Source organism: Carlito syrichta, unplaced genomic scaffold (genome assembly GCF_000164805.1).
Source record: "Carlito syrichta isolate Samal-C Ts95f unplaced genomic scaffold, Tarsius_syrichta-2.0.1 Scaffold315314, whole genome shotgun sequence".
NCBI lineage: Eukaryota > Metazoa > Chordata > Mammalia > Primates > Tarsiidae > Carlito > Carlito syrichta.
Window position 1 is genome coordinate 88,635 of NW_007259410.1, and position 24,359 is coordinate 112,993.

The following is a 24,359-nucleotide window of genomic DNA, read 5'->3' on the forward strand; positions in this document are numbered from 1 at the left end:
TATACGACTTTGTGAAGACCCTTGTAAGCAGATCTCTCCAACCAGGGAAGCTACCTCTCTACCCCAAGGATGGGTGTGGCCCTGTGCCCACTGTGGCTCCTGTCTTCCTGACCCATCAGGTTTCTTCCAGAGGAGGTGGAGGCCGACCTGAGGGCTGCTGTTTGCTCCTGTGTCACCACTCGGCTCAGTGGGATGTCCAAGCTGGCTGGGGGGTGGGTTGATGGGCTGTCTGCTTAGTGGGTGGCCCTGGGGTTCATGCCAGCCCCCACCTTGGTGACTGTGTTGCCCCCTCCATGTGGCCTGGCAGTTTTCTTCCCTGTGCTTCTCAGTTTCTCTCCTGACCTTGGTGACCTCCACTCAGCACCTCTCGAGATCCCACCCCACTCCCCAGAGAATGGCCCCGCCCTGTGGCTAGCTGCCCATGACCCTGCTGTGCTGCCCACCCCCATCTGGCTTAGCTCTGTTCCTGCCAGTCCTGGGTCCTCCAAACCACACATGGGTGGCCACCTGGCTTGGATCCCTTGGGAAGAGGGTCTGGGTTCCACAGCACAGGCCCCAGGACCTGGGAATCATGGCCATGGTGCTTCGAGGGCTGACCCTGCACGAAGACTTTGAGTCCAAGCCTGTGGGAGTCCAGAGCGGCCTCTGCCCAGCCTCCCTGCCTCTTTGGGTTCCTTGGAGGGGCAGGACCCACAGTAGGGTGGTGGGGAAGGCCCAGGTGTTATGCTGAGCCTCCCCATGCACGTGCTGTTTGACGAGCACCCCCGCGCAAAGGCAGACGGACCAGCCGGGTTCCAGCCCTGCCCACTTCCTGCCTTTCTCCCAGGCAACTTCCTCCCATAGCCCTGCCCACTCCCAAGAATGGGCACCATCAGGTTCCTAGTAGGCACTGAGTGTTTATTGGGTTGGCCTCTGATGTCATGACAAAGGGACGGAAGGTCTGGGCTGCACTTCTGCACCACCCCAGCTGGACAGAGCCCAGGGGCATGAGGCAGGGGGACATCATTTGCTGGGTTTTTCAGACACTGCTGCCTCACGTATCCGAGTGTTGGGCAGTGCCTCGTGGACCACGCGGCAGACATATTTGTTGTTGCGCTCCCAGTCAGCCCGGGACACCTCCAGGCGGCTGAAGACGAAGAAGGTGGGGTGTGGGCCGCCGGTGGGCTGTGGCTGTGTGGTGCTGTGCTGGTGGTCGAGCAGCAGCACCCCATTGTGCAGCCACTGCACCGAGACCTCCGCCGGGAAGAAGTTCTGGACCAGGCAGGTGAGGGTGCATTTGTTGGCGCTCTTCTGCCCTACCTCGGGAGGTGGGAACACATGGACGTCCGGGGGGGCACGCTGGCCTGTGAACGGTCATGGGGTCAGCCCAGGCTCGCGCCTCTCTGCCACCCGGGGCTGCGTGCCCGTCCTCCCACCACAGCTCACCTGGGGTCTTTGTGATGGAGCGCACGAGGCCCTTGGGCAGGTCGGGGTGGGACACCGTGCAGTGGTAGGTCTCGCCGTCAGTCCAGGCCTGGGTGTCCACTGGCAGGGTGGATGTGAGAGTGACGGTCCCGTTGAGCTGATCCTTGAGCACCAGGGGACCGGGGCTCACCGACCTCCCAGTCTCCCGGGACCAGGTCAGGCTCACGTCCTTCTTGCTGGCCAAGTCCACCACCAGACAGGTGATCACGGGCGATTTATTGACGAACAGATCGAGGGGGCCAGGTGGGATCAGGTAGGCTGTCACGCCTCGTGGCTCGGATTCTGCCAAGTGCAGGAGGGGTTGCGTGAGGCCCTGCCTGCCCTTCCTCTCTGGCCCTTGTATTGAGTATCGGGGTGGTGGGGGCGTACCTGTGCACTTGTGGGTGCTGTCCTTGAAGGTGTAGCCCTGGTAGGTGACCTGGCAGGTGTAGGTGTGTTGAGACATCCACTGGGCCTGGGACACATGGAGCTCGCTGTGGGTGGAGGACAGGTTGCCCTCCTGCTTGAGTGGGCCCATGAACCAGTACTCGGTGGTGGTATTCTGTCCATCCACCAGCCAGGTGACCTTGATGTCACCTGGGGTGTAGTTGGAGATGAGGCACAAGAGCTCGATGTTGGGTTGGAAGGTCCCGCGGTGGTCACAGGAAAAGTGGTAGAGCTTCACGGTGGGTGGGGTGAAGTTTATGGCACAGGCTGGGGGCCAAGGTGGTGGTTGTAAGGGTGGCTGGGTCTTCCTGAGCCCCATGTCCCATCCTCCCGACCACCATGTTTTAAGCCCACCCACCCTCTCTCCCTCATTCCCCCTGTCTCAGCCCGGCACTCTCGGGAAGTGGTCTCTCTCGCTGCAGTTGCACGGAGCCCAGCCCTTTCTCACCACTGAAGGTCTTGTTGACCTGGGTTGTGGACGGGGCATGCGCCACGCTGCAGGTGAACATCTGCTTGGCCCACGCGCCCGAGACATTCATCTGGCTGCTGGTGGTGTAGAGGCCGGAGGTCATGACGGAGACAGCCGGGAAGGTCACAGCATTTGTGTCGAGGGATCCTGCATCCCAGGTCACGGTCACTGGCTCTGGGAAGTAGCCCTTGACCAGGCAGCCCAGCATTATGGAGGCAGCGGTGTTGGGTTTGCAGCAGGTAGTCAAGGGGAAGACGGATGGACCCTGTATGGAGGCTGGAGGATGGGCCCAGTCAGCACTGACTTCGGGCACCCATCAGGTCTGGGGGTCTGGGTGGGTGGCCGGACACAGTGAAAGTGGGGCTGGGGACCCCTCGGCAGCCCTGGGGCCAGGTTGCTTCGGCTAGTCCTGGCCTTTTCTCTGATCTCACATCCTTCCCCACAAGCCCTGATGGGCCCGAGCTGTTGCTCAGTGACTACCCTCAACCTCAGCTCCCAGGGCTGCAGCATGGGCTCCCAGGGCAGAGGGTGACACCAGGAGTCCAGAGCCCCCAGGAATCACCAGTCCATCTTGTCCCCCATCCCAGTCTCTGTGGGGCTCACTGTGGTGGTCTGTGTGTCCCCCAGGCCCCTACTCCCTGAAGCTCTAGGGCTCAACTCCTTGGGCTCCTGGGTATTCTGCCTCAGTTTCCCCTTTACCCTGGCCCTTACCTGATCAGCAGGTCTGACTGTTGACTGACCTTCTGGGACAGGGGAGGAGACTTGGCCTGGATGCCCAGTGGATGGAGGTCAAAGGCCTGCCAGAGGCCACGTCTGTCCTTCCCCAGGATAGCATCCCCACCCTAGGTTATTCTGTCTGTGCATGCTGGTCCCTCGCCCTGGCCTGGCACCCCAGATCCCTGGCCCATCCTGGCCCTGGAGCTGAACTCAGTTCAGTCTTGGAGTCTGCTCTAGGCGCCAGAATTTCACAGTACCCAGACCAGCTCTGCACACCTGGTGCAGTGGAGCACAGTCGAGATGACCTTGTGTCAGGACAGTAAAGATCAGTGGAACACACAAGCTAAGACTAGCCAGGACTAACCACCCTGTACAGTCCGGCTCCCCACAGCCTGTCTAGCCTGGCTCAGCCCAGCCCATAAAGACAGACTGGTGAAATCTAGACAGACCCAGGTCAGCTTAGGACATCCCATTCAGTCCTCCAAAATCATCATCCAACTCAGCCCAGCTTAGCCAAGGTCAACCCAACTAAGCCCAGCCCACTTAGCTCAGCCCAGCTCAACCCAGCTCAGCCTAGGCCAACCTCAACCAAGTTAAGCCCAGCTAACCCAAGTCCAGTTTGGTGAAGTTTATCTAAGAACAGTTCAGCCCAACTCAGGCCATCTCAGCCCAACTCAGCCCAACTAAGCCCAGCCCAGCCCAGCTCAACCCAGTCTAGCTCAGCCCAACCCAGCTCTGCTCAGCCTAGTTTAGTTTGGCCCTGCCCAGCCCAGTCCATCCCAACTCAGCTCAGCCTGATCCAGCCCAGCCCAGCCCAGCTCAGCCCAGTCCAGCCCAGCCCAGTCCAGTTTGGTCCAGTCCAGCTCAGTCCAGCTCAGCTCAGTGCAGTCAACCCAGCTCAGTTCAGTCCAGCTCAGCCCAGCTCAGTCTAGTTTAGTCCAGCCCAGCTCAGCCCAGCTCAGCCTAGGCCAAGCTCAACCAAGATAAGCTCAGCTAAGCCCAAGTCCTGTTTGGTGAAGCTTAGCTAAGAGCAGTTTGCCCCAACTAAGCCCAGCTCGGCCCAACTCAGCCCATTTCAGCCCAGGTAAGCCCAGCCCAGCTCAGCTCAGCCCAGCTCAGTCCTGCTCAGCCCAATTTAGTCCAGTCCAGCTAAGCCCAGCCCAACCCAGCTCAGTCAGCCCAGCCCAGCCCAGCCCAACTTGGCCCAACCCAGCTCAGTTCAGCCAAGTCCAGCCCAACTCAGCCTAGTTTAGTTCAGTGCCATCCAGCCCCATCCAGCCCAGTTCAGCCTGGTCCAGCCCAGTCCAGCCTAGTCCAGCTCAGTCCAGCCCAGCCCAGCTCAGTCTGGTCCAGCCCAGTCAGCCCAACTCAGCTCAGTCCAGTTCAACCCAGCCCAGCTCAATTCAGCTCAGCCTAGTTTAGCCCAGCCCAGGCTCAGCCCGGTCCAGCCCAACTCAGTCCAGCTCAGCCCAGTCCAGTCCAGCTCAGCTTAGCCTAGCTCAGCCTAGTTCAGCCAAGTTCAGTCCAGATCAGCTCAGCCCAATTTAGACCCATCTAGCTCAAACTAGCTCAACCCAGCACAGTTCAGCCTAGTTAAGCCCTGCTCATCCCAGCCCAGCTCAGCCAAGTCCAGCTCAGTCAAGCCCAGTTCAGTCAAACTCAGCTCAATTCAGTCCAGCCCATCTTATCCCAAGTCAACCCAGCCCAGCCCAGCCCAGCCTAGCTCAGCTCAACCTGACCCAGTTCGGCCCAGTTCAGCCCAGCCCAGTTCAGCCTAGTTCAACCAAGTTCAGCCTAGTTCAGCCAAGTTCAGCCCAGCACATCCCAGCTCAGCCCAGCTCAGCCTAATTCAACCAAGTTCAGCCTAGTTCAGCCAAGTTCAGCCCAGCACATCCCAGCTCAGCCCAGCTCAGCCTAGCTCAGCCCAGCCCAGCCTAGCCCAGCCCAGTCCAGTCCAGCCCAGCCCAGTCCAGCTCACCCCAGCCCAGTGCAGCCCAGCCCAGCTCAGCTCAGCCCAGCCCATTCCAGCCCAGCCCAGCCCATTCCAGCCCAGTTCAACCCAGCTCAGCCCAGCCCAGCTCAGCCCAGCCCAGCTCAGCCCAGCCCACACGAGCCCTGCCCAGCTCTGTTCCACCCAGCCCAACTCAGCCCAGCCCAACCCAGCTCACCATAGCCCAGCCCAGTTCAATCCAGCTCAGCCTGGTCCAGCCCAGCTTAGCCCAGCTCAGTCCAGCCCAGCCTAGCCCAGGCCAGCCCAGCCTAGCTCAGCTCAACCCGACCCAGTTCGGCCCAGTTCAGCCCAGTCCAGTTCAGCCTAGTTCAGACAAGTTCAGCCCAGCCCATCCCAGCTCAGCTCACCTCAACCCAGCTCAGCCCAGCCCAACCTAGCCCAGCCCAGTTCAGCCCAGCCCAGCCCAGTCCAGCTCATCCCAGCCCAGTCAGCTCAGCCCAGCCCAGCCCAGTCCAGCCCAGCTCATCCCAGCCCAGCTCATCCTAGTTAAGCCCAGATGATCCCTGCCCAGGTTTGCTCCACGCAGCCCAGCTCAGCCCAGCCCAACCCAGCTCAGCCCAGCCTAACCCAGCTCAATCTAGCTCAGCCTGGTCCAGCCCAGCTAAGCACAGCCCAGCCCAGTTCATCCATCTCATCCCAGCTTAGCCCAGCTCAGCAGAGGCCAGTCTAGCTCCAATCAGCCCAGCTCAGTCCAGCCCAGCTCAGCCCTGCCTGGTCCATCTCAGCCTAGCTCAGACTGGTCCAGCCCAGCTCAGTCCAGCTCAGCCCAAACCAGCTCAGCTCAGTCCAGCCCAGCTCAGCCTAGCCCAGCCAACCTTAGCCTAGTCCAGCCTAGCTCAACCCAGTCCAGCTCAATTCAGCCCAGCTCAGCCCAGCCCAGACCAGTCCAGCCCAGCCCAGCCTGCCCAGCTCAGCTCGGTCCAACCCAGCTCAGCTCATCCCATCCCAGCTCAGTCTGGTCCAGCCCAGCCTAGCCTAGTTCAGCCCAGCCCAGCCCAGCCCAGCCCAGCCCAGCCCAGCCCAGCTCAGCTGGTCCAGCTCAGCCCAGCCTAGCTCAGCCTAGTTCAACCAAGTTCAGTCCAGCTCAGGCCAGCCCAGCCCAATTTAGTCCCACCGAGCTCAGCCTAGTTAAGCCCTGCTTATCCCAGCCCAGCCCAGCCCAGTTCAGCCCAGCCCAGCCCAGCCCAGCCCAGTTCAGCCCAGCTCAGTCCACCTCAGTCCAGTCTAGTCCAACTCAGCCCAGCCCAACTCAGCCCAGCTCAGTCCACCTCAGCCCAGCTCAGCCTAGCCCAGCCCAGCCCAGTCCAACTCAGCCCAGCTCAGCCCAACCCAGCCCAGCCTGATATCGCCCATCTCAGACCGTGCAGCTCTGTCCAGCCCCTGTTAGTATGGCCAATTCAGACTTGTCCAGATCGGCCCAGAACATGTGGACCTGGGCTGGCCTAACTGCAGTTTAGTACAGGACAGCTCCCTGTTGCCTGATCCCCTGCTTCCTCTGTCTGGGTTGGCTGTCCCTGGCCTCACTGGCTGCATGCAGATCAGCCCAGCCCAGTCCAGCCCAGCCTGGGGCCTCCAACCTCTGGCTGTGGACCAGATCCAGCCCTGCCTCATCCGAGCACCACAGTGCGTTGCTTTCTTCAGGTCTGCTTAGGCTGTGTCCATGCAGGAAAGGGACGGCTGGAGGACGTGCGATGACCAAGAGGCTCAGTCCTGGCTGGGAGGGCCTCTTCCTTGTCAGGGGCTTGGGAACCTTGACGCTCGCTGCCCCCTGGGCCAACCTCCGGCTAGACTCCTAACATGCTGGGATACCTGAAGTGCAGGTCCTCTGCTCAGTGCCGTGGCCGGCGTGGCCCCTTGGCTGCCTGTCGGGCCCTTGGATAGGCTCCCAATGATGCCAGTAACCATTGTTGTTATTTTTAGTTTCAGACAATAGGGCCTGTTGGGGGAGCTCTGCCTCAGTGACTTCAGTTAAGAATGGGGGGAATCCCTGGGGCCTTGGTCGCCCCGGAAGTTCCCTTTTGTCTCTGTTCTTGGGAAGTAATTGAGCAACAGCGGGTCTCAGGTGAGGCTCTCTGTGGACGTACTCACGTGTGCTGGGTGGCACCCTCTCCTTGCCGTGGCTTCACCCCAAGGCCCGACTAACTCCCAGACTCTCCTCTTAATGCATGTATGGACTTGGAGACCCCAGTCAGCAACCATGGATGTTACCCCCTGAAGCCTTGGGCAAGATGCCTGCAGCTGCTGGGGCTCTTAGGTACTGTGCTATATCTGTGCCAGGGTGCCCACCAAAGGGGCTTGGAGAAAGCTGGGCTCGAGCTCAGTGGCCTTCCTGGAGATGCCTATGTCATCCGTCCCCAGTCACGGTCAGTTCCCCACTAGCACACTCTGAGCCAGGTGACTTCCTTTATCCACTGATGTCTCTGGCAGGCCTGTGTGTTCCCAAAAGTCCTGTGAAGGACCACACATATGCACTGGGAGTCCATGGGAAACTGCTAGCTAAGCTCGTTAGTGTGGGGTTCTGGGAGGGTTGGAGTGTGCAGAGCCTTTGGTGATGGGACATTGGGACCTTATCCCCTGGACCCGGAGTGCCCAGGGCTGATAGTCCCTGTGCAGGGAGGCCTGGTGCCCTTGGAGGGCTGTTCGGTATGTTTGGAAGCCCCCACAGGCCTGCTGGTTACCAGAGCCCTGGAGGGCTCAGACATTGGGCTTGGAAGCCAGGGCCGGCTGACCTCCTCCTGCCTAAGTAGGCTGTCCGAGCCCCTGTGCCCTGTGCATAGGCCTGACATGCCATGAGGCTGAGGGGGGCCACTGAGTTCCCTGGAAGGATCTGTGACTCTGAGAGAAACCACAGGGCGGTGAGCTCCTGTCCCCCGGGGCTGGTCTGGTAGTGCTGGGCCCGCAGCATGTGTTGAATGTGTCTGGGGCTCCCGGCACCTGGCCCACCCTGTGTCCTCCTGCTTGTCCTCCCAAGCTGTGGACACGGGGCAGAGCCTCTGTGCCCAGCCTGCCTGGCCCTGGTTCTACCCTGATGCCCCAGAAGGTGCTGGGCAGGGAGGATTGGGTTTTGGGGTAGCTTTGGGCATATCTGGGAAGGAGAAGGGGCTCCTATAGCTCTGAGGCCTCTGATCCCAGTAGAGGCCCTTGTCTCCGGCCTCTGCCTCTCTGGGGGTCCCTGTCCCCTGTGTCTCCCTCCTGGTGCCCACAACGCCAGCTCAGCTTTGAGTACACGTGTTTACTTTTCACCCTACTCTGCTCCTCCTTTGGACTGCCCTGGCCTCCAGGCATGGCCCTCATCCCAGCCCTTCCTCAGAGGGTCTGCCTGCTCCCCAACCGTCTGGTTGTGCCCCAGCCCCCGTCACTGTACTCTAGCCTTCAGGCCCAGCCTTGCCCATAGATTCCCCTGAGGCACCAGGGCCAGGGCCTGACTTGGTGTCTGGCTGCCCCTCCTGTGGCTTCCCAGTGCTGCTCCCTCCTCAGTGACCTGGGATGGATGCTGCACCTGAATGGGCTGGGTCTCAGCTGTGCAAACCTGTGTGTGTACATGTCTGTCTCTGTTTGTGTATGTGTCCATGCATGTGCATGTGTGTATATGTTGGTGCCTGTGTGTGCCTCTGTGTGCATGCGTATATATGTATATATGCATCCACATATGTGTGCACATATGTGTTTGTTGTTGCATGTGAAGGTGTATCTGTCTGTGCATGTGTGTCCACGCATCTGTGTATGTTGGTGTCTGTGTTTATGTATGTTTGTCCATACACATGTGCATGTGTGTGTATATTGGTGTCTCTGGATATGTGTGTATGCATGTATTCACACACGTGTGCATGCATGTGTGTAAGTGGGATCTGTGAAAGTGTGTGCATCTGTGTGCATGTGTCCATACACATGTGCATATTGGTGTCTATGAATTTGTGTGCCTGTGTTCACACAAGTGTATGCATATGTTTATATATGTTGATATCTGTGAAGGAATGTGCCTGTCTGTGTGATGTATGTATGAGTGTGCATGTGTCCACATGTGTCCAGATGCATGCATCTGTGCATGTTGGTGTCTGTGAAGATGTGTGCATGCATGTTTGTCCACACATGTGTGCACGTGTGTAGGTTGGTGCCTGTGGATATATGTGCATTGCACACACGTGTTCACACACATGTGTGCATGCATGTGTGCATGTTGTGTTTGTGAAAGTGTGTGCACCTGTGTTTATGTATCCATACATGTGTGCACATTGGTGTCTGTGAATATGTGTACGTGTGTGTATGTGTTCTTACTTGTGTATGCATATATTCATGTATATTGATATCTGTGAAGGAATGAGACTCTCTGTGTGATGTATGTATAAGTGTGCATGTGCCCACATATGTGTGCATGCATGTGTACATATTGGTGTCTGGGAATGTGTGTACTCATGTGTGCATGTGTGTATGTGTCCACGTGTGTGTATATTGGTGTCTGTGAAGGTGTGTGCATGCATGTGCGTGTGTGTATGTGTCCACACATGAGTGTGCCTGTGTGTGTGTCTGTGAGTCTGTCCACATGGGCAGACCCTCCCTGGACTCACAGACACACACACAACGGCCCTGTCAGTGTAAGTGGGAGCAGCATGTCCGAGCACAGAGCTGCTTTGGCATCCATATGTGAGGGGTGTTGCTTGGTGTTCATACGAGTCCCCTGCTGACCCCACTGCCTGGAGGACTGGGGAAGCCTTGCCTCAGACGGCTGCTAAATGACCGGGTCTGGTGGGCACAGAGCAGGCGGGGTGGTGGGGACCTTCCTGGGTGGGGGGCTCAAGGCCAGGAGGGGTGGGTGGACTGGCTGGGTGGTGTGGCCCGGGTGGGCTCTGAGCCAGGGCTGTGAAGCTCCTTTCTCTTTTGAAGTTGTAAAGCCATGCTTATGGACATAAAGCTCACTCAGTGTGCTCCATCCTGTCGCACAGTCTTGTAGCCACTGGGGCGTCAGGACAACAGTTGAGGGGCAACCTGGAGAACTCCTCTGGGAGGTCCCTCACCCTCTCTGGTCCCTAGGACTCCATCCTCTGTTTTCTGTCAAAGGGTTGAGTTAAGTCACCAAAATGATCTCTTATGGAAAACTAAGCACACGGAACACACAAGTTCTGACACCAGTTCTGAAATGTGAGAGTGTTTACAGAAGTCTTCTTCAGTAGGCCAACCAGACACTTCCCTAGGGATGTGCAGGTGCTTCTCAGTGTGGAGGCAGGCGGGATGAGGTCAGAACTGACGTGTCCTGCAGCTGACCCCCTAAGATCCATTTCACCTCTGAGGAGTGTGTGACCAAGGTCAGGGCTTGTTCCTTGGTGGCACTACTGTGTTGAGGTTCGGGTAGAAAACTAACGGGGAGAGACCCTTCCAGAGGCTGGTCCCAACACCAGGGTCTTTGGGACCCAGGACTGAGACCTGCTCAGCTGAGAAGCTGCTCTGAGGGAGGCCAGGCTGTGGGGGCTTCTTAGATGCTTGGGTCTGGATGAGTAGCTGTAAACGTGTGAGGAGCTCCCAGCGGACGCCCCATCTGCCAATGCTGTGCGTTGTGCGATAATTCCTGACATTGTACTGAATTTCCTGGTTTCCACGTGGTTACCTTAACCAGTTATCTACTCCATGCATGTGCTTTGGAGGCTGGAGGACTCTGTCACCAGTTACGTTAGTGTCCTGTGGCTGCTGTAACCACAGATGTGACATAAAGCAACAGAAATTTATTTTCAGTGTTCTGGAGGCCCAGAGACTGAGATCAAGATGTTGGTAGCTATAACCCCTCTGAAGTCTCTGGAGAGAACCCTTTTGTTTCTTCCAGCTTCCAGTGGTCCTTGATGTCTCTGGATCTCTTCTTTCTTGTCACGTGGCCTGCCACTTGTTTGTCTGTGTGTTCTCTCTTCATTTTTTGAGTCGAGGTCTCACTATGTTGCTCAGGCTGGAGTGAAGTGGCACCGTCTTGACTCACCACGGCTTCAACCTTCTGGGCTTAGGTGATCCTTCAGCCTTAGCCTCCTGAGTAGCTGGGACTATATACACCATCACAGCTGGCTAATTTCTTATGAATTTTTTTAGAGATGATATCTCATTATGCTGCCCAGGCTGATCTTGAACTGCTGAGCTCAAGCAGTTCCCCTGTCTTAGACTCCCAAAGTGCTGGGATTCCGTATGAGCTACCCTGCTCGGTCTGTCTCTTCTTATGAGGACACCAGCCTTTGTACTTCGGGCCCATCCAAAATTTAGCACAGTATCATCCTAAGACCCTTAACCTAATTACATTTGCTAAGACCCTGTTCCCAAATACGGTCATTTTACTGAGACTCCAGGTGGGCACACACTTGACCAGGGGCACATTCTCACTCCACTGTACCAGCTAGGCTGGTAAATTTTTGTTTAGCTTTAGGGTTGACCTTTCGAATGTAAGTATTGAATCCTAATGGGGTCCGCTACCACATGTGTATCGTGTGGTCTAGCAATCCAGGTCAAAGATCTTCATATTGGAAGTCAGCTCCCCACCCTCTAAGCTTTCCCATTCTTTCATGTCTTAGCATGCCACATTTATTATCATGTAGCCAGTCCCTATAGACAGTTGGGATGTGTGGTGGTGAATTTCATGTGTTAGCTTGACTGGGCTAAGGGGTACCCAGGTAGCTGGTAAAATGTTACTTCTGGATGAGTCTATGAGGGTGTTTCCAGAGGAGATTAGCATTAGTGTCAGTCGACCCACATTGTGTGCCTGTGTCATTCAATCTATTGAAGGTCTGGCTAGAACAAAAAGTCAGAGGAAGGGCAGATTCTTTCTGTGTCTTCTGGAGCTTTGGCATTCATCTTATCTTGTTCTCGGACATGGGAACTCTTGGTTTTTGGGCCTTTGGACTCTGGGGTGTACACCAGTGGCTCCTTCCACCCCTTAGTCCCAGGTCTCAGACCTCAGACTTGGTTATGGCTTTAATTGCACCACTGGTTTTTCTGGTCTCTAGTTTGTAGATAGTGGGCATTCTCAGCCTCCATAATTGTGTGAGCCTATTTATACATATTTATCTCCTATTTGTTTTGCTTCTCTGGAAAACCCTAATACAGAATGTTATTTTCTGTTCCTTGGGTCTGTGTGCTTGTGTGTCACTTTTTTTGAATTGAAATCTTACTCTGTTGCCCAGTTTGGAGTGCAGTGGCATGCTCATGGCCATCATAGCCTTGACCTGCTGGGCTCAGGTGATCCGTCTGCCTCAGCCATCTGAACAGCTGGAACTATAGGCATGTACTACCTTGCCTGGCTAATTTTTTTGATTTATTGTGGAGATGAGGTCTTGTCAAATTGCCCAGGCTGTTTCTGAACCCCTGGGCTCAGAGAATCCTCTTGCCTCCACTTCCCAAAGTGCTAAGATTACAGGCATGAGCCACTGCACCTGGCCACGAGTATCATTTTAACATGGCTTTTTTGTGTATTAATATATGTAGAGGAGTCTTCGTGAAACTTTGTGTCCTTTGCTCTTCTATTTGATCATATGTTTTTTGTTTTTAATTCTATTAATACACTGAATCACGTGTATTGATTTGTGTATGTTGAATCATCCTTGTATCCTAGTAATAAAGCCCACTTGATTGTGGTGAATAATCTTTTGATGTGCTACTGGATGTGGTTTGTTAGTATTTTGTTGACAATTTTTACATGTTTTCCAAAGATATTGGCCTCTAGTTTTCTTTTTTTGTTGTGTCTTTGCCTTATTTTTGTATCAGGATGATACTGGTTTAGTAGAATGAGTTAGAGAGGAATCCTTCCTCTTTGACTGTTTGGAATAGTTTTAGTAGGAGTGATATCAGTTCTTTCTTTTCCTTCTGGCAGAATTCAGCTGTGAATCCCTCTAGTTCAGGGCTATTTTTGGTTGGTGGGTTTTATATTATTGATTCAACTTCATAACTCATTATTGGTCTTTTCAGACTTTCAAATTCTTCCTGTGTCACTCTTTGGAGGTTGTGTGTTTTCAGGAATTTATCCATTTCCTCTGGATTTTTTAGTTTGAGTGCATAGAGATGTATATAGCAGTCTCTGAGGACCTTTTGTATTTCTGTGCGGTCAGTTGTAATGTCACCTCGGTTATTTCTGTTTGCGTTTATTCAGATCTTCCTTCTTTTTTCTTTGTTAATTTAGCTAGTGGTATATCAATCTTGTTTATCTTTTCAAATAATCAATTTTATTTCTTGTTTTTTGGTCTCATTTTCATTTAGTTGTGATCTGATTTTGGTGACTTCTTTTCTTCTGCTACCTTTGGGTCTAGCTTGTTCTTGTTTTTCTAGTTTTTTTTAGGTGCAGTATTAGGTTGTTTATTTTAGATCTCTATCTTATTGGTGTGGGCCTTCAGTGCTATAAACTTTCTTCTTGGCACTGATTTTACAGCATCCCAGAGTTTTTGGTTTGTTGTGTCTCTACTTTCATTTGTTTCAAAGAATTTTTTAATTTCTTCCTTGATTTCATTGTTTACTCAAAATTCATGCAGGGGCAAATTGTGTAGTTTCAATGTATTTGTGGGGTTTTGAGAGCTCCTCTTTGTATTGAAGTCTACTTTGATTCTGATGTGGTCGGAGAAGATGCCTCGAATCATTTAGATTTTTAAAATTTATTAAGATTTGGTTTATGACCAAGCATGTGGTCAAGTTTAGAACATGTTCTGTAGGCAGATGAGAAGAATATATATCTATACTTCTTAGGAGGAGCATTCTTAATGTCTATTAAGTCCAACTGATCAAGTGTTGAATTTAAATCCATAATATGCTTGTTAGTTTTCTTCCTCGATGATCTGTCTAATGCTGTCTGGAAGTGTTGAAATTACCCACTATCATTTTGTGACTGTTTAAGTCTTTCCTTAGGTTGAGTAGTGATTGTTTATAAATCTGAGTGCTCCAATGTTGGATGCATATATATTTAAGAAAGTTAAATATTCTTGTTTAGTTGAATCTTTTGTCAGTATGTAATGTCCTTCTTTGTCCTTTTTCTTTTTATTGTTTTTGGTTTAAAGTCTGTTTTACCTGCTACAAGAATAGAGACCCCACCTTTTTTTGGTTTGCTTTTCCTTCGTGTGATAGATCTTTCTCCATTCTTTTACCTTTAGTCTATGGGTTTTATTACCCCCATAGACTGTGAAATGTTTTTTGTGAAGACAGCCATTGGATGGGTCTTGTTTTTTAAATTCTATTTATCACTCCATGTCTTTTAAGTGGCACATTAGGCTGCATGAATTATTCAAGGTTAATAGTGATAGAATTTCATATGTTTTAGAATGCTTCATATTGTCCTACAGGATATTGAGTCTTTTTATTTTAAAATATTTTTTCACTTTTTTTGGACTGAATTAAAAATAATTTCTATTGCTACATCTTTACGTTTTCTGATCTTTCTTATGCCTTCTCCAATCTGCCATTAAGTTCATAAAGTGATTACTTTTTCAACTCAGAATTGTGTTTTTTAGAGCTAGAATTTTCATTAGGTTCTTGTAAATATTTTCAACTTTTCTGTAGGTATTCCTCATGCAATCACTCATTATGACCATATTTTTCTTTAATTTTTCAAACATATTTAAAATACCTTCTTCAAAGTCTTCATCTGATAATTGGGTCCATGTCTGAGTCATTTGTGGTTGATCTTCATCACCTGCCTTTTCTTTTGATTATGTGTCATATTTTCACATTTCTTTGCATAATTTTTTTGATGTACACTGAGTATTATGGAAGACATGTATACAGACTATGGATTTTTTTTCCCTTGGCAGGTCACTGTTTTTGAATGCTAGGAAACAGATTGACTAAAGTCAAACTTCAAGGTTGATCTGCCCTGTGGTTTTCTATAGCTGGAATCTCAGTTTCTTCAACCTCACAGGTGTTGCATTCTGCTGTACCCTTTAGAATTTTCCCTACTCACGTAAGGGAACAGCCAGGGATTTGAGTGGACTTTATCTGCAGATTTGGGGGTTTTCTTTTGTGGCTCCCTCCTTTTATGGACATCTCTTAATTTCTAGCTCTTCTTGAAATGCAGCCCTGAATCCCATTCCTCACTAGAAGACTGCAGGTTTCTGCTTGAACTTTAGTTGCCCTTGCTTGCATGTCCTGAGTGTGCCTTCAAATGCTTCAAGAAAGATTCCTTACTAGTACTTTCCTGCTTTTGGTTACGCTCCAGTGACTTCATGTCATTTTTTTATTTGCAATTTTCCCAGAGTTTATTATTGCTTATCTATCAAAGTGTTAGTCTGATACATGCCGTTCCATCTTTATTTGATCTGAACTACTTTCTCTCATGTGGTTTTTCACTTTCATATTTTGATTGACTAGTGTGGTTCAGCATCTTTTCATGTGATTAGTGACTATTATGATATCTCTTCAATTCTTCTGCCTATTCTTCTGTTGAATTATTTTATTTTTCTAATTGACTTACAGGATATCTGTATATTATCTGGATATGTTTCTGTGGTTAGTTATTTATATTTGTAGGAAAAATTGTGAAAAACACAAATGAGCCAAAAGATTACTGGGTGCCTTCAATAGAAAAGAAGTCATCCTCTTGCACATCTTCCAGTCTACCTCATTGTATGGTGCTATGCCTTTCATTGCCCTTGAACCACTTTACAACTCTATACATTTTAGATAATGGGTAACAATGCAAAATGACTTTGAAATAGTAGCAGTTCAAATTATCTTTGTTAGAAGAACTATTGATTCCTCCCCGCCACCGACAGGGAAAAAAACCAGTTTAGGATCTATTTATAAAGTCTTCAGCATTCCTGATTCAACTATATAAGTGTAGTGCTTTGAATTCTACTTTGAAGTGATTATAACACCTTAATTAATGAGATAATAAATTACATCTTTGAAATGTGTTCATCTATGTTCATATGAGAGTCATGCTCATACTTTTTATTTATTTATTTATTTTTGAGCTGGAGTCTCACTTTGTTGCTCAGGCTGGTGTGCATGGCTCACTGTAGCCTCGACCTCCTAGGCTCAAGCAATTCTTCAACCTTAGCCTGTGGTAGCTGGGACTACAGGCATGTGCCACCATGCCTGGTTAATTTTTTGATTATTTTGTAGAGATGAGGTCTCACAATGTTGCTCAGTCTGGTCTCGAACTACTGGGCTCAAGCCTTTTGCCTCAGTCTCTCAAAGTGCAGGGATTACAGATCTGAGAGCCCGGCCTTGATCCTATCATTTTTGGAAAAGGATCCTTCAGCAGGCTGCAACTGTTTTCTTCCCCAGGACCCACCCAGCTTCAGTGTACAGGAAGCTGAGTCTTCTGTGACCCAGGAAGGCAGGAGACGAGGTATTGATGAGCAAATCTGAGGATGGCTAAGCCCTTTGCCAAGGGCTCTGCTTCAAGGCACACCTTGGAATGCCTTTCAACCCACATCTGTCCTGATCAAGGTGCTCTCTGGGGTCGCCTACCAACCCACATCTGTCCTGTTCAAGATTCTCTCTTTGAACCCCTCCAGTTCTCATCCATCCTGTTCAAGGTGCTCTCTGGGAACGCCTCTTAATTCCACATCTGTCTTGTTCAAGGTACGCTCATTGCGTGGTATCATCTGTGCCAGGTTGCATCTGGTAAGTATTTGTTAAATAGATAAATGGTCAGCATCCTCAGAACTTCCAGGGCTCCTGTCATTTCCAAACATCTCTAAGCCCAAGGGACCTCCTCAAGGTCCCATATTTTGGTGGTTGGTTTGAGCCCTGTCCCTGAGGACAGGAATCATATGAGGACCATGTTTTAAACTCTCTTGAAGAGGTGATGTGGGGAGTAGAAGGAATATGAGCTTTGGAGTCAGAGACATGGGCTCAAGTCCTGGCATTGTTCCCATGAACAGGGGCTGTAGGCTCCATGGTCTTGGTGTCTACAATGGTGAAAATGCATCAATGACTCTGGCCTCTTTGGACATTGTGAGCCAGAAGGTCCCTGCTATGCTCTTACCTGTCCACTATGCAGGGCTGTAGTGCCCAATGATTCACTGAGATGCTAATTTAGGTGTTTCTGTGAAGGTATTTTGTAGATGGGATTAACATCTGCAATCAGTTGACTTTAAGTAAAACTGATTAATTTTTGTAAAGTTGATAGATCTCATCCAATCAATGGGAAGCCTTAGAAGCCAACAGGTTTCTCAGAGAAGGAATTTTGCCTCAAGACCACAACATCAGCTTCTGCCTGAGTTTCCAGGCTGCTGGCTTGTCCAAAAGACCTTAGACTTGCTACTCCCCAGTTCCCAAATAAATCTCTTCTTCTCTCTGTTTGTCTTACATGTATCTGTAACTGTATTATATCTATCATCTATATCATCTACCTGTAACTACAGCTATATATCTCTGTATTTATCATATCTCTTTATCTCTTCTATTTATCTCTATCATGTACTCATCTATCTCTCTATCGTCGATCTATCCATCTATCATCTATTCTGCCAACCATCTATTCTATTTATTATCTATTCTGTCATCTAACTATCTTTTCTTTATCATCTATTCTATCTATCTATCTATTTTATCTGTCTATTCTCTCTCTCTCTTTCTCTATCTCTTTTCTGGAGAACCCTCATAAATAATCTCTGAAAAGTCTGTAAATGTCAAAGTCCTGTGTTTGGGTTGGGCATGACTATTCATATATTCTAATGCTTGTTTTCAAGGACACTTCAAGTGGTGAACTGTCATTTTGGTGATGTCTCTCAGACAACTTGTATCAGGGGCCTCTGTGATAACCAGCAGGCCTCTTGGTGAGAAAACATCCACATCACGGGCTTATTTCATCTCACTTCTACATCTACTGCAGTGGTCTGGTTCTCTATGTTCTGGGATCCAAGCCAGAGGAGTGGTGCTTCTTGGGATATGTCATCTTTAGGGTAGAAGAACAGAGCAGCGTGGGTCATAACATGGGAGTCTGTGCATATTCCTTTGGTTCAAGCTGGTGTCATGGGGGTAGGGTGTCCCTTCCCAGAGGGAAGCATACCTGTAGCATGTGGGGAGGTGCAGGAAGAAGGAGGGACAGTCCTCTGACCTGCTGCCAGGGCAGTGCTGGGGAGTTGGGGACGACCTGAATGAGACCCAGCATGTCTCTGTGTCCTGTGCCCTCCAGGCTCACCTTTGAGCCCCTGATGCCATGGGCTCCTCACCTGAAGTGGTTTCATCACGCTCTGCCATGGAGAAGTCCACCCATCTTTGCAGTCACTTCTCTGGCCTGGCCTCCAAGTGTGTACTTGAGAAGAGCTTAGGAGCTGGCAGGTGGCAGTGGCTGCCCTACCTCATCCAGAGGGCTGGGTGTGACTAGCTCTCCTGAATACTGATGGTGTGACCTCAGTCTCACCACCGACTTGACCATCTACCTAGCTCCTGGCCCACAGCTGTGTCAGGTCCTGGGAGAGCATAGAGAAAAGCCTACAGTGTTGATGCCATATTTCTTCAGGACCAGGCCTGTGTCAGGAGTGGATGGGGCAGGACTTGGTGTCAAATCTCCTTGGGGACAGGCCTGGGTCAGGAATGGATGGGATAGGGTTCAGTGTGACATCACCTTGGGGACAGGGCTGGGTCAGGTGTAAATGGGGCAGGACTTGGTGTGATGTCACCTCAAGGGCAGACCTGAGCCAGGAGTTAGATAGACCCATGTGGATGGTGAGGAAGGGATTGTCCCTGGTCTGGTCCAGGTTTCATGGGATGATGACCGTACATGGATATTGAATGGGAGCAGTTGCACAGTCACAGGACAGGAGAAAGGGGCCTTGTGCTGGGGAGCCATTCAGGGTTCACAGCAGGGACAGTGCAGCTGCAAGCGAGGGCCATGGAGCTGTTGGGTGGACACTGGGTGGGACTTGGTGGGAACCATGTGGAGGCTTGAGGGTGGGGCAACTCTATGCCTAGGGTATTTGGAACCTCAGGACACGGGAAACGAAGCTAGGATCAGCAGGCAAGTATGTCTCTGTGTGAGGCTTGTGTTTATCATGTGACCATCCCTGTGCTGTGGTTGGCTGTGTGCGTGTCTCAAGTGACTGTCTTTGTGCTGTGGCAGGCATGTGTGACATGTGATCATCTCCCTGCTGTGGCAGGCGTGTGTGTGTCATGTGATCCTTCCTATGGTGTGGCAGGCACGAGTGTGAAGTGACTATCTTCGTGCTGTGGCAGGCATGTGTGTGTCATGTGATCGTTCTTGTGCTATGGCAGGCGTGTGTGTGACATGTGACCACCCCCATGGTGTGGCAGGCAGTGTGTGACATGTGGTTGTCTTTGTGCTGTGGCAGGCATGTGTGTGACATGTGACCAACCTCATGCTGTGGCAGGTATGTGTGGGTGACATGTGACCGTCTCTGTGCTGTGGCAGCACGTGTGCCACCCAATGTATGACTGACTCGGGTGTTCTTCTCCCTCCAGGCTGGGTTCTTCAGGGTCTGTAGGGAGCTTGGTCATGGGAGGGTGGCAGAGTGCAGGTTGGGGGCTGGGCTAGGCCTCACTGGCCAGGGCTCTGCAGACCGACATCGTTCCCATGCTGGATGTGAGCAGAAGAGGGCAGGGGACAGATCACCCTTCCGGGAGGTGGTTGGGTGCGAGTGGGGAGGGAAGTGCATTGGGGATACAGTGTCTGGACAGGCTCCTTTCCTGTGCAGGGACTCAGCTAAAACCTGGGGTAACACTGAGAGGGTCTTCAGAGGTCTCACTTCCCACAGCCCTGGACTCCCTGGAACCCTCCCGCTGCCCCCTCCTCAGTCTGTCCTGGGCCTTGCTCTTGGGCCTTGCCTGTCCCTTCCCCTGCTGAGAGCACAGTGGGGGCTTCAGTAGCACCCTGGGCTGGGTGGACGTTGAAGCCACAGCCTCAGTCTATGCCTCCTCACAAGGTCACAGAGTGGCATGTCCTTCCTCCAGTCTAACCAGAGTCCTGCTTGCTGTCCTGCAAGTCTGTCTGGGTCATTGGGATTGAACGCACCTAGCAAGGTGGGCTGTGTGGACTCGACGGTCACTGTTCTTCCAGGTCAATATGCCCAGGTGGCCCCATTCCCTTCCTTCTCCAGCCACAGTGACCTCCACATTCTGGGTTGACCACCAAGGTCACACCACGAGTGTCACACCAGAGACGTCATGCCATGTCACACCAGGGACATGATACAAGGAACATCATACCATGCCACATCAAGGATGTCGAATCATGTCACACCAAGGATGACACATTATGTCACAACAAGGATGTCACACTATGTTACACCAAGGATGATACATCATGTCACACCAGGGATGTCACACTATGTCACAGCAAGGTTGACACATATATCACACTGGGGATGTCACACCACGCCACATTGTGTCACATCCCATTATACCATATCACATATGTCACAATGTGTCACTTCACATAACACCAGGATCAGGCGCAGTGACTCACGCCTGTAATCCCAGCACTTTGGAAGGCAGAGGTGAGAGGATTGCCTGAGCTCAGGGGTTCGAGACCAGCCTAAGCAACATAGTGAGACCTTGTTTGTACAATAAATAACAAAATTAACTGGGCATACTGGCACGTGCCTGTGGTTCCAGCTACTTAGAAGGCTGAGGCAGAAGGATCACCTGAGCCCAACAGGTTGAAGCTGTGATGGCTGTGAGCGTGCCACTGCACTCCAACTTGGGTGACAGAGTGAGACTCCAACTCAAAACAAACAAATAAACACATCACACCAGGAATGTCGCATCGTGTCACATTACACTAGGGATGTCACATCAAGTCACACAAGGGACATCATGCCATGTCACATTACATCACGCCATGTCATACCATGTTGTATCATGTTACTTCACAGCACACCAGGGATGTCACATTGAGGCCGTGGGTGTGTTCCTGCCAGAGGGTCTTCTAGCTGGAGGCTGATGCTTGGTCTAGGGGCTAGACACGGAGAGGCACCTTGGGGAGGGGCCGGTTTCCTCAGGGGAGCTGGGTCTGGCTTCTGGGGCCTGCGCGAGACAAGACTGCAGGAAGTGTGGCCTGCTGGGTCCATGGAATGGCCAGTGCTTGGCACTGGCTTGGTCTCCTTCCCTCAGCCCAGCTGGGCCATGGACATGCAGGACAGAGGACTGGGACTTGCTGCACCAGCCTCCAGATCCCTGAGGGCACCATGGAGGGCAGATGGTGGGGACCTGCCTGGCAGGACCCCAGAGGGCTGGTGTGTTCTCTGGACAGAGCATCTAGCATATCTGGGATGTCATTCTTGGGTTGGGATGGGGCTGGCTGGTGACGCCACCGCTTCCTGCACCCCAGGGCTCTCCCTTGCCCCACCAGTTTCACGCTGTGTTCCAAGGAGTTAAAGGCATCAACCCAGACCTGGATCCCCTGGGGCCCACCCTCCAGTGGGCATTGGCCTTGTGTCTGTCATGGAGCCCCCACATGGCATGGCAGGGCCTGGGATTCCACCCACTCCTGTTGCCGTGATGCCACCAGAAAGCATTCAGCCACTGCCCTTTCCCATGTAAAATGGACTGTCTCCTGCCACTGAGAGCTCCCATGGCATTTCCTAGTGCGACTTCCAGGCTGCTGTGGCCTCGCTGACAAGGTCTCCCCCTGCCTACACTCCAGCAAGGCTCTGTGGAACCTCTGTTCACTCAGCCTGTCATGAGCTTGGCCTAGGGAGACTCAGACAGACACTAACTGTTTCCGGTGGTTCCAGGCCCGCTTCTCCCAACAGGCACGTCAGCTCCTGGTTGGGAAAGTTCCATGAGCTGAAACTGCCTGTTCACTCCAACTGAAACCCCTTGCCCAGAGTGTTTGAGCACAGGGCTGACAGCTATGAGTCCTCTGTCCCGTCGCGGTGGTCCTGACGGGATCAAGAGCATCTTTCAGAGCCTCTCAGGGCCTGAGACCTGTTCCTTGAAGAGTCCTTACCACAAGAGAGAGGGGTATGTCACTCTTGAGCAGAGTCCTGACTTCAGCAGGGACCAGCACAGACAAAGCAGGCCCACCTAGGCACAAGGCTAGCGCTGGGTGACTTAGTGAAGCCCCTGATGAGTCCTGGCCCAAGCACCCTCCTGGCCTCTCTTTCTCCCTTTGGTGGGTTCGTCACCTCTGCACAGGTAGAGGGTGAGCTCGGGTCATGCTGGGCTCATTTTCCTACTGCAATAGTGATTTCTGCTTAAAAATCTGTCCTTGCCGCTTTAACTAGGGTCTGGTTTTGCTTGTCTTTGAAAATGCTTCCACATCTGCCTCTGCCTGGTCCTTGTTCCTGGCACCCAGCAGGCCTCCTGCAGGCTGAATTTTTACCCCAAAGTGAGTCATGTCTCAAGTTTCACCCATACTTGATTAAGAGGATATTTAGATGAGATTTTGGACTTAAAGTCGAAGCTGGAATGGGATGAGACTTTAGAAGATGTTGAGATGGTAGGGATGTATTTTGTATGTCAGAAGGACATGAATTTTGGGGCCAGAGGGTGACTGTAATGACTTAAATTGTGTCTCCCAACAAACTCACCTGCTGAAGTCTTGACCCTAGGTCCTCAGAATGTCACTGTTTGCAGAAAGGATCGTTACAGAGGAAACTAAGTTAAAATGGGGACATTAGGGTGGATCCACATCCAATCTGATGGGTGTCTTTATAAGAAGAGGAGGTTAGGACATAGACATTCACAGAGGGAGAACCATGTGAAGACCCAGGGAGAAGAGGATATCTGTAAACCAAGGAGAGAGAAGTGGGAGGAACCAGCCCTGATGGCACCTTGACCTTGGATTTCAGCCTCCAGGGCTGTGAGGGGATCACCATTGCTGTCTGCGCCACCTGTCCATGCGGTCGTTATGGTAGCCCAGGTGGATGGTACAGCCCAGACACAAGCTTCTTGCTTCTGGCCATGGCTAGTTCTGGAACTCCTTCGTGTGACTCTGCTTGGCCAGCCCAATGTCACTTCCAGGCCTCACTCCAGCTTGCTGCAGGGCCTGTGAGGCCCTCAGATCCCCTGACCACTGCCCACAGCATTGACTGGGATTAGCAGGTGCTGCCCTGCTGGGAGGAAAAGATGCATCCGTGTAGGAAAGACAAGGAGCCCAGGTGGACCATTGGTGGCAGTAAGGGGTCGGGAAAGGTCACGCAGGGCAGGGAGCGTGGTTGTCAGGTCCCTGCAGGACCCTCCCTGGACCCCGACTGCCACCCAGCCACCTCCTCATGTCTGTATTGTCCGCAGCCCGAGTTATGTCAACACAGGAAGGCTCCTTCTGGCACAGAGTACAGGATTTTTAGAGGATGTTTATTTGTCATTTAGAAAAACAAGAAACATTAAAGGCGGTTACTGAACTTCAGAAAATTAAGAAGGATAAAAAAGCTACCCAAGCTAAAACTGTGGCGCTTTCTTTGCATGGTTTCCTCAAGCTTTGTGGTGGCGGGGCAGTGCACGTCTCCTTGCTCATGTCTTCTCTTGCCTCCAGATCCCACCTGCCACGTGTCCAAAGAAGGGACAGAGCAGTGGAGCACGGGAGCCCCGGTTTGGTGTTTGTGACTGGCCGGCCTGGATCTCTGAAGCCTGCACAGCCTGGGCTGTCTCCTTGGTCGTCTTGTCTCTTATCCCGCATCCCTGATTGGCTGGTGGCTCCTGGCGGTTGACTCAGGGCGGGTCTGGCTGTGGTCTCCGGGTGTCTCTCCGCTTCGCTCCCCTGGAGCTCCTCTGGTCCTTAGGTTTAGGGGACCCACTGAAGTGTCTTGTTCCTTTGGCAGGAGGCCCGCCTGGCCGCATGCCCATCCCTCTTTGGGTGCTCCCACCCTCCAGCCCGCAGCAGTCACATTGCCCAGGCTCTTCTCCGAGTGTTTCTGTGGAGTGGGGCGGGGGACCCCAGTGCGGGGGTGGGGGCAGCGTCCCAGGCTCGGCCCCCTTCCCAGTGAAGATTCTGGGGCTGTCTGTCTCTGTGGGTCGAGTCCCACCTCCGAGACTCCATGGGGGTGAGCAGCTGGCCAAGGGGTGGTGTCGGCCCGCGAGACCCTGTTCGGTGGAACCTGGGGACAGTGTTCTTTTCTTCAAATAGAAACAAGCTCATTCCTCAGGTCAGCAGTTCACAGGAGTCACAGCATGAAGCCTGACCGTGTGTGGGCCAGGAGGAAGGCATGACCTTTAGTAGCACTTCTGGAAGTTTCCCTGTTGAAGGCTGCTGGCCGGATGGCTTCCTAGCCTCAGTGGTCTTAAGGATCTGGAAAAATGCATCAGTGTCCGGAGGCTGTCACGGACAGTGCTGGCTTTGCCTGGGTGGATGACTGGGATGTCAGCCTCTGTCTCCTTGTAGGTGAGCACCAATCTGCTCGTAGGAAAGGGACGTCT

At 52.0% G+C, this 24,359-nt stretch overlaps 1 gene segment (V, D, J or C); it reads right to left on the reverse strand.

Moving 5' to 3' along the window:
- Window positions 1–1,002: 1,002 nt before the first annotated feature.
- On the reverse strand, window positions 1,003–19,568 carry LOC103275103. The segment is given in 5 exon segments: window positions 1,003–1,343; window positions 1,426–1,746; window positions 1,834–2,157; window positions 2,339–2,635; window positions 19,544–19,568. Coding segments are annotated over 5 exon segments (1,308 nt in total).
- Between the last annotated feature and the right edge of the window lie 4,791 nt (window positions 19,569–24,359).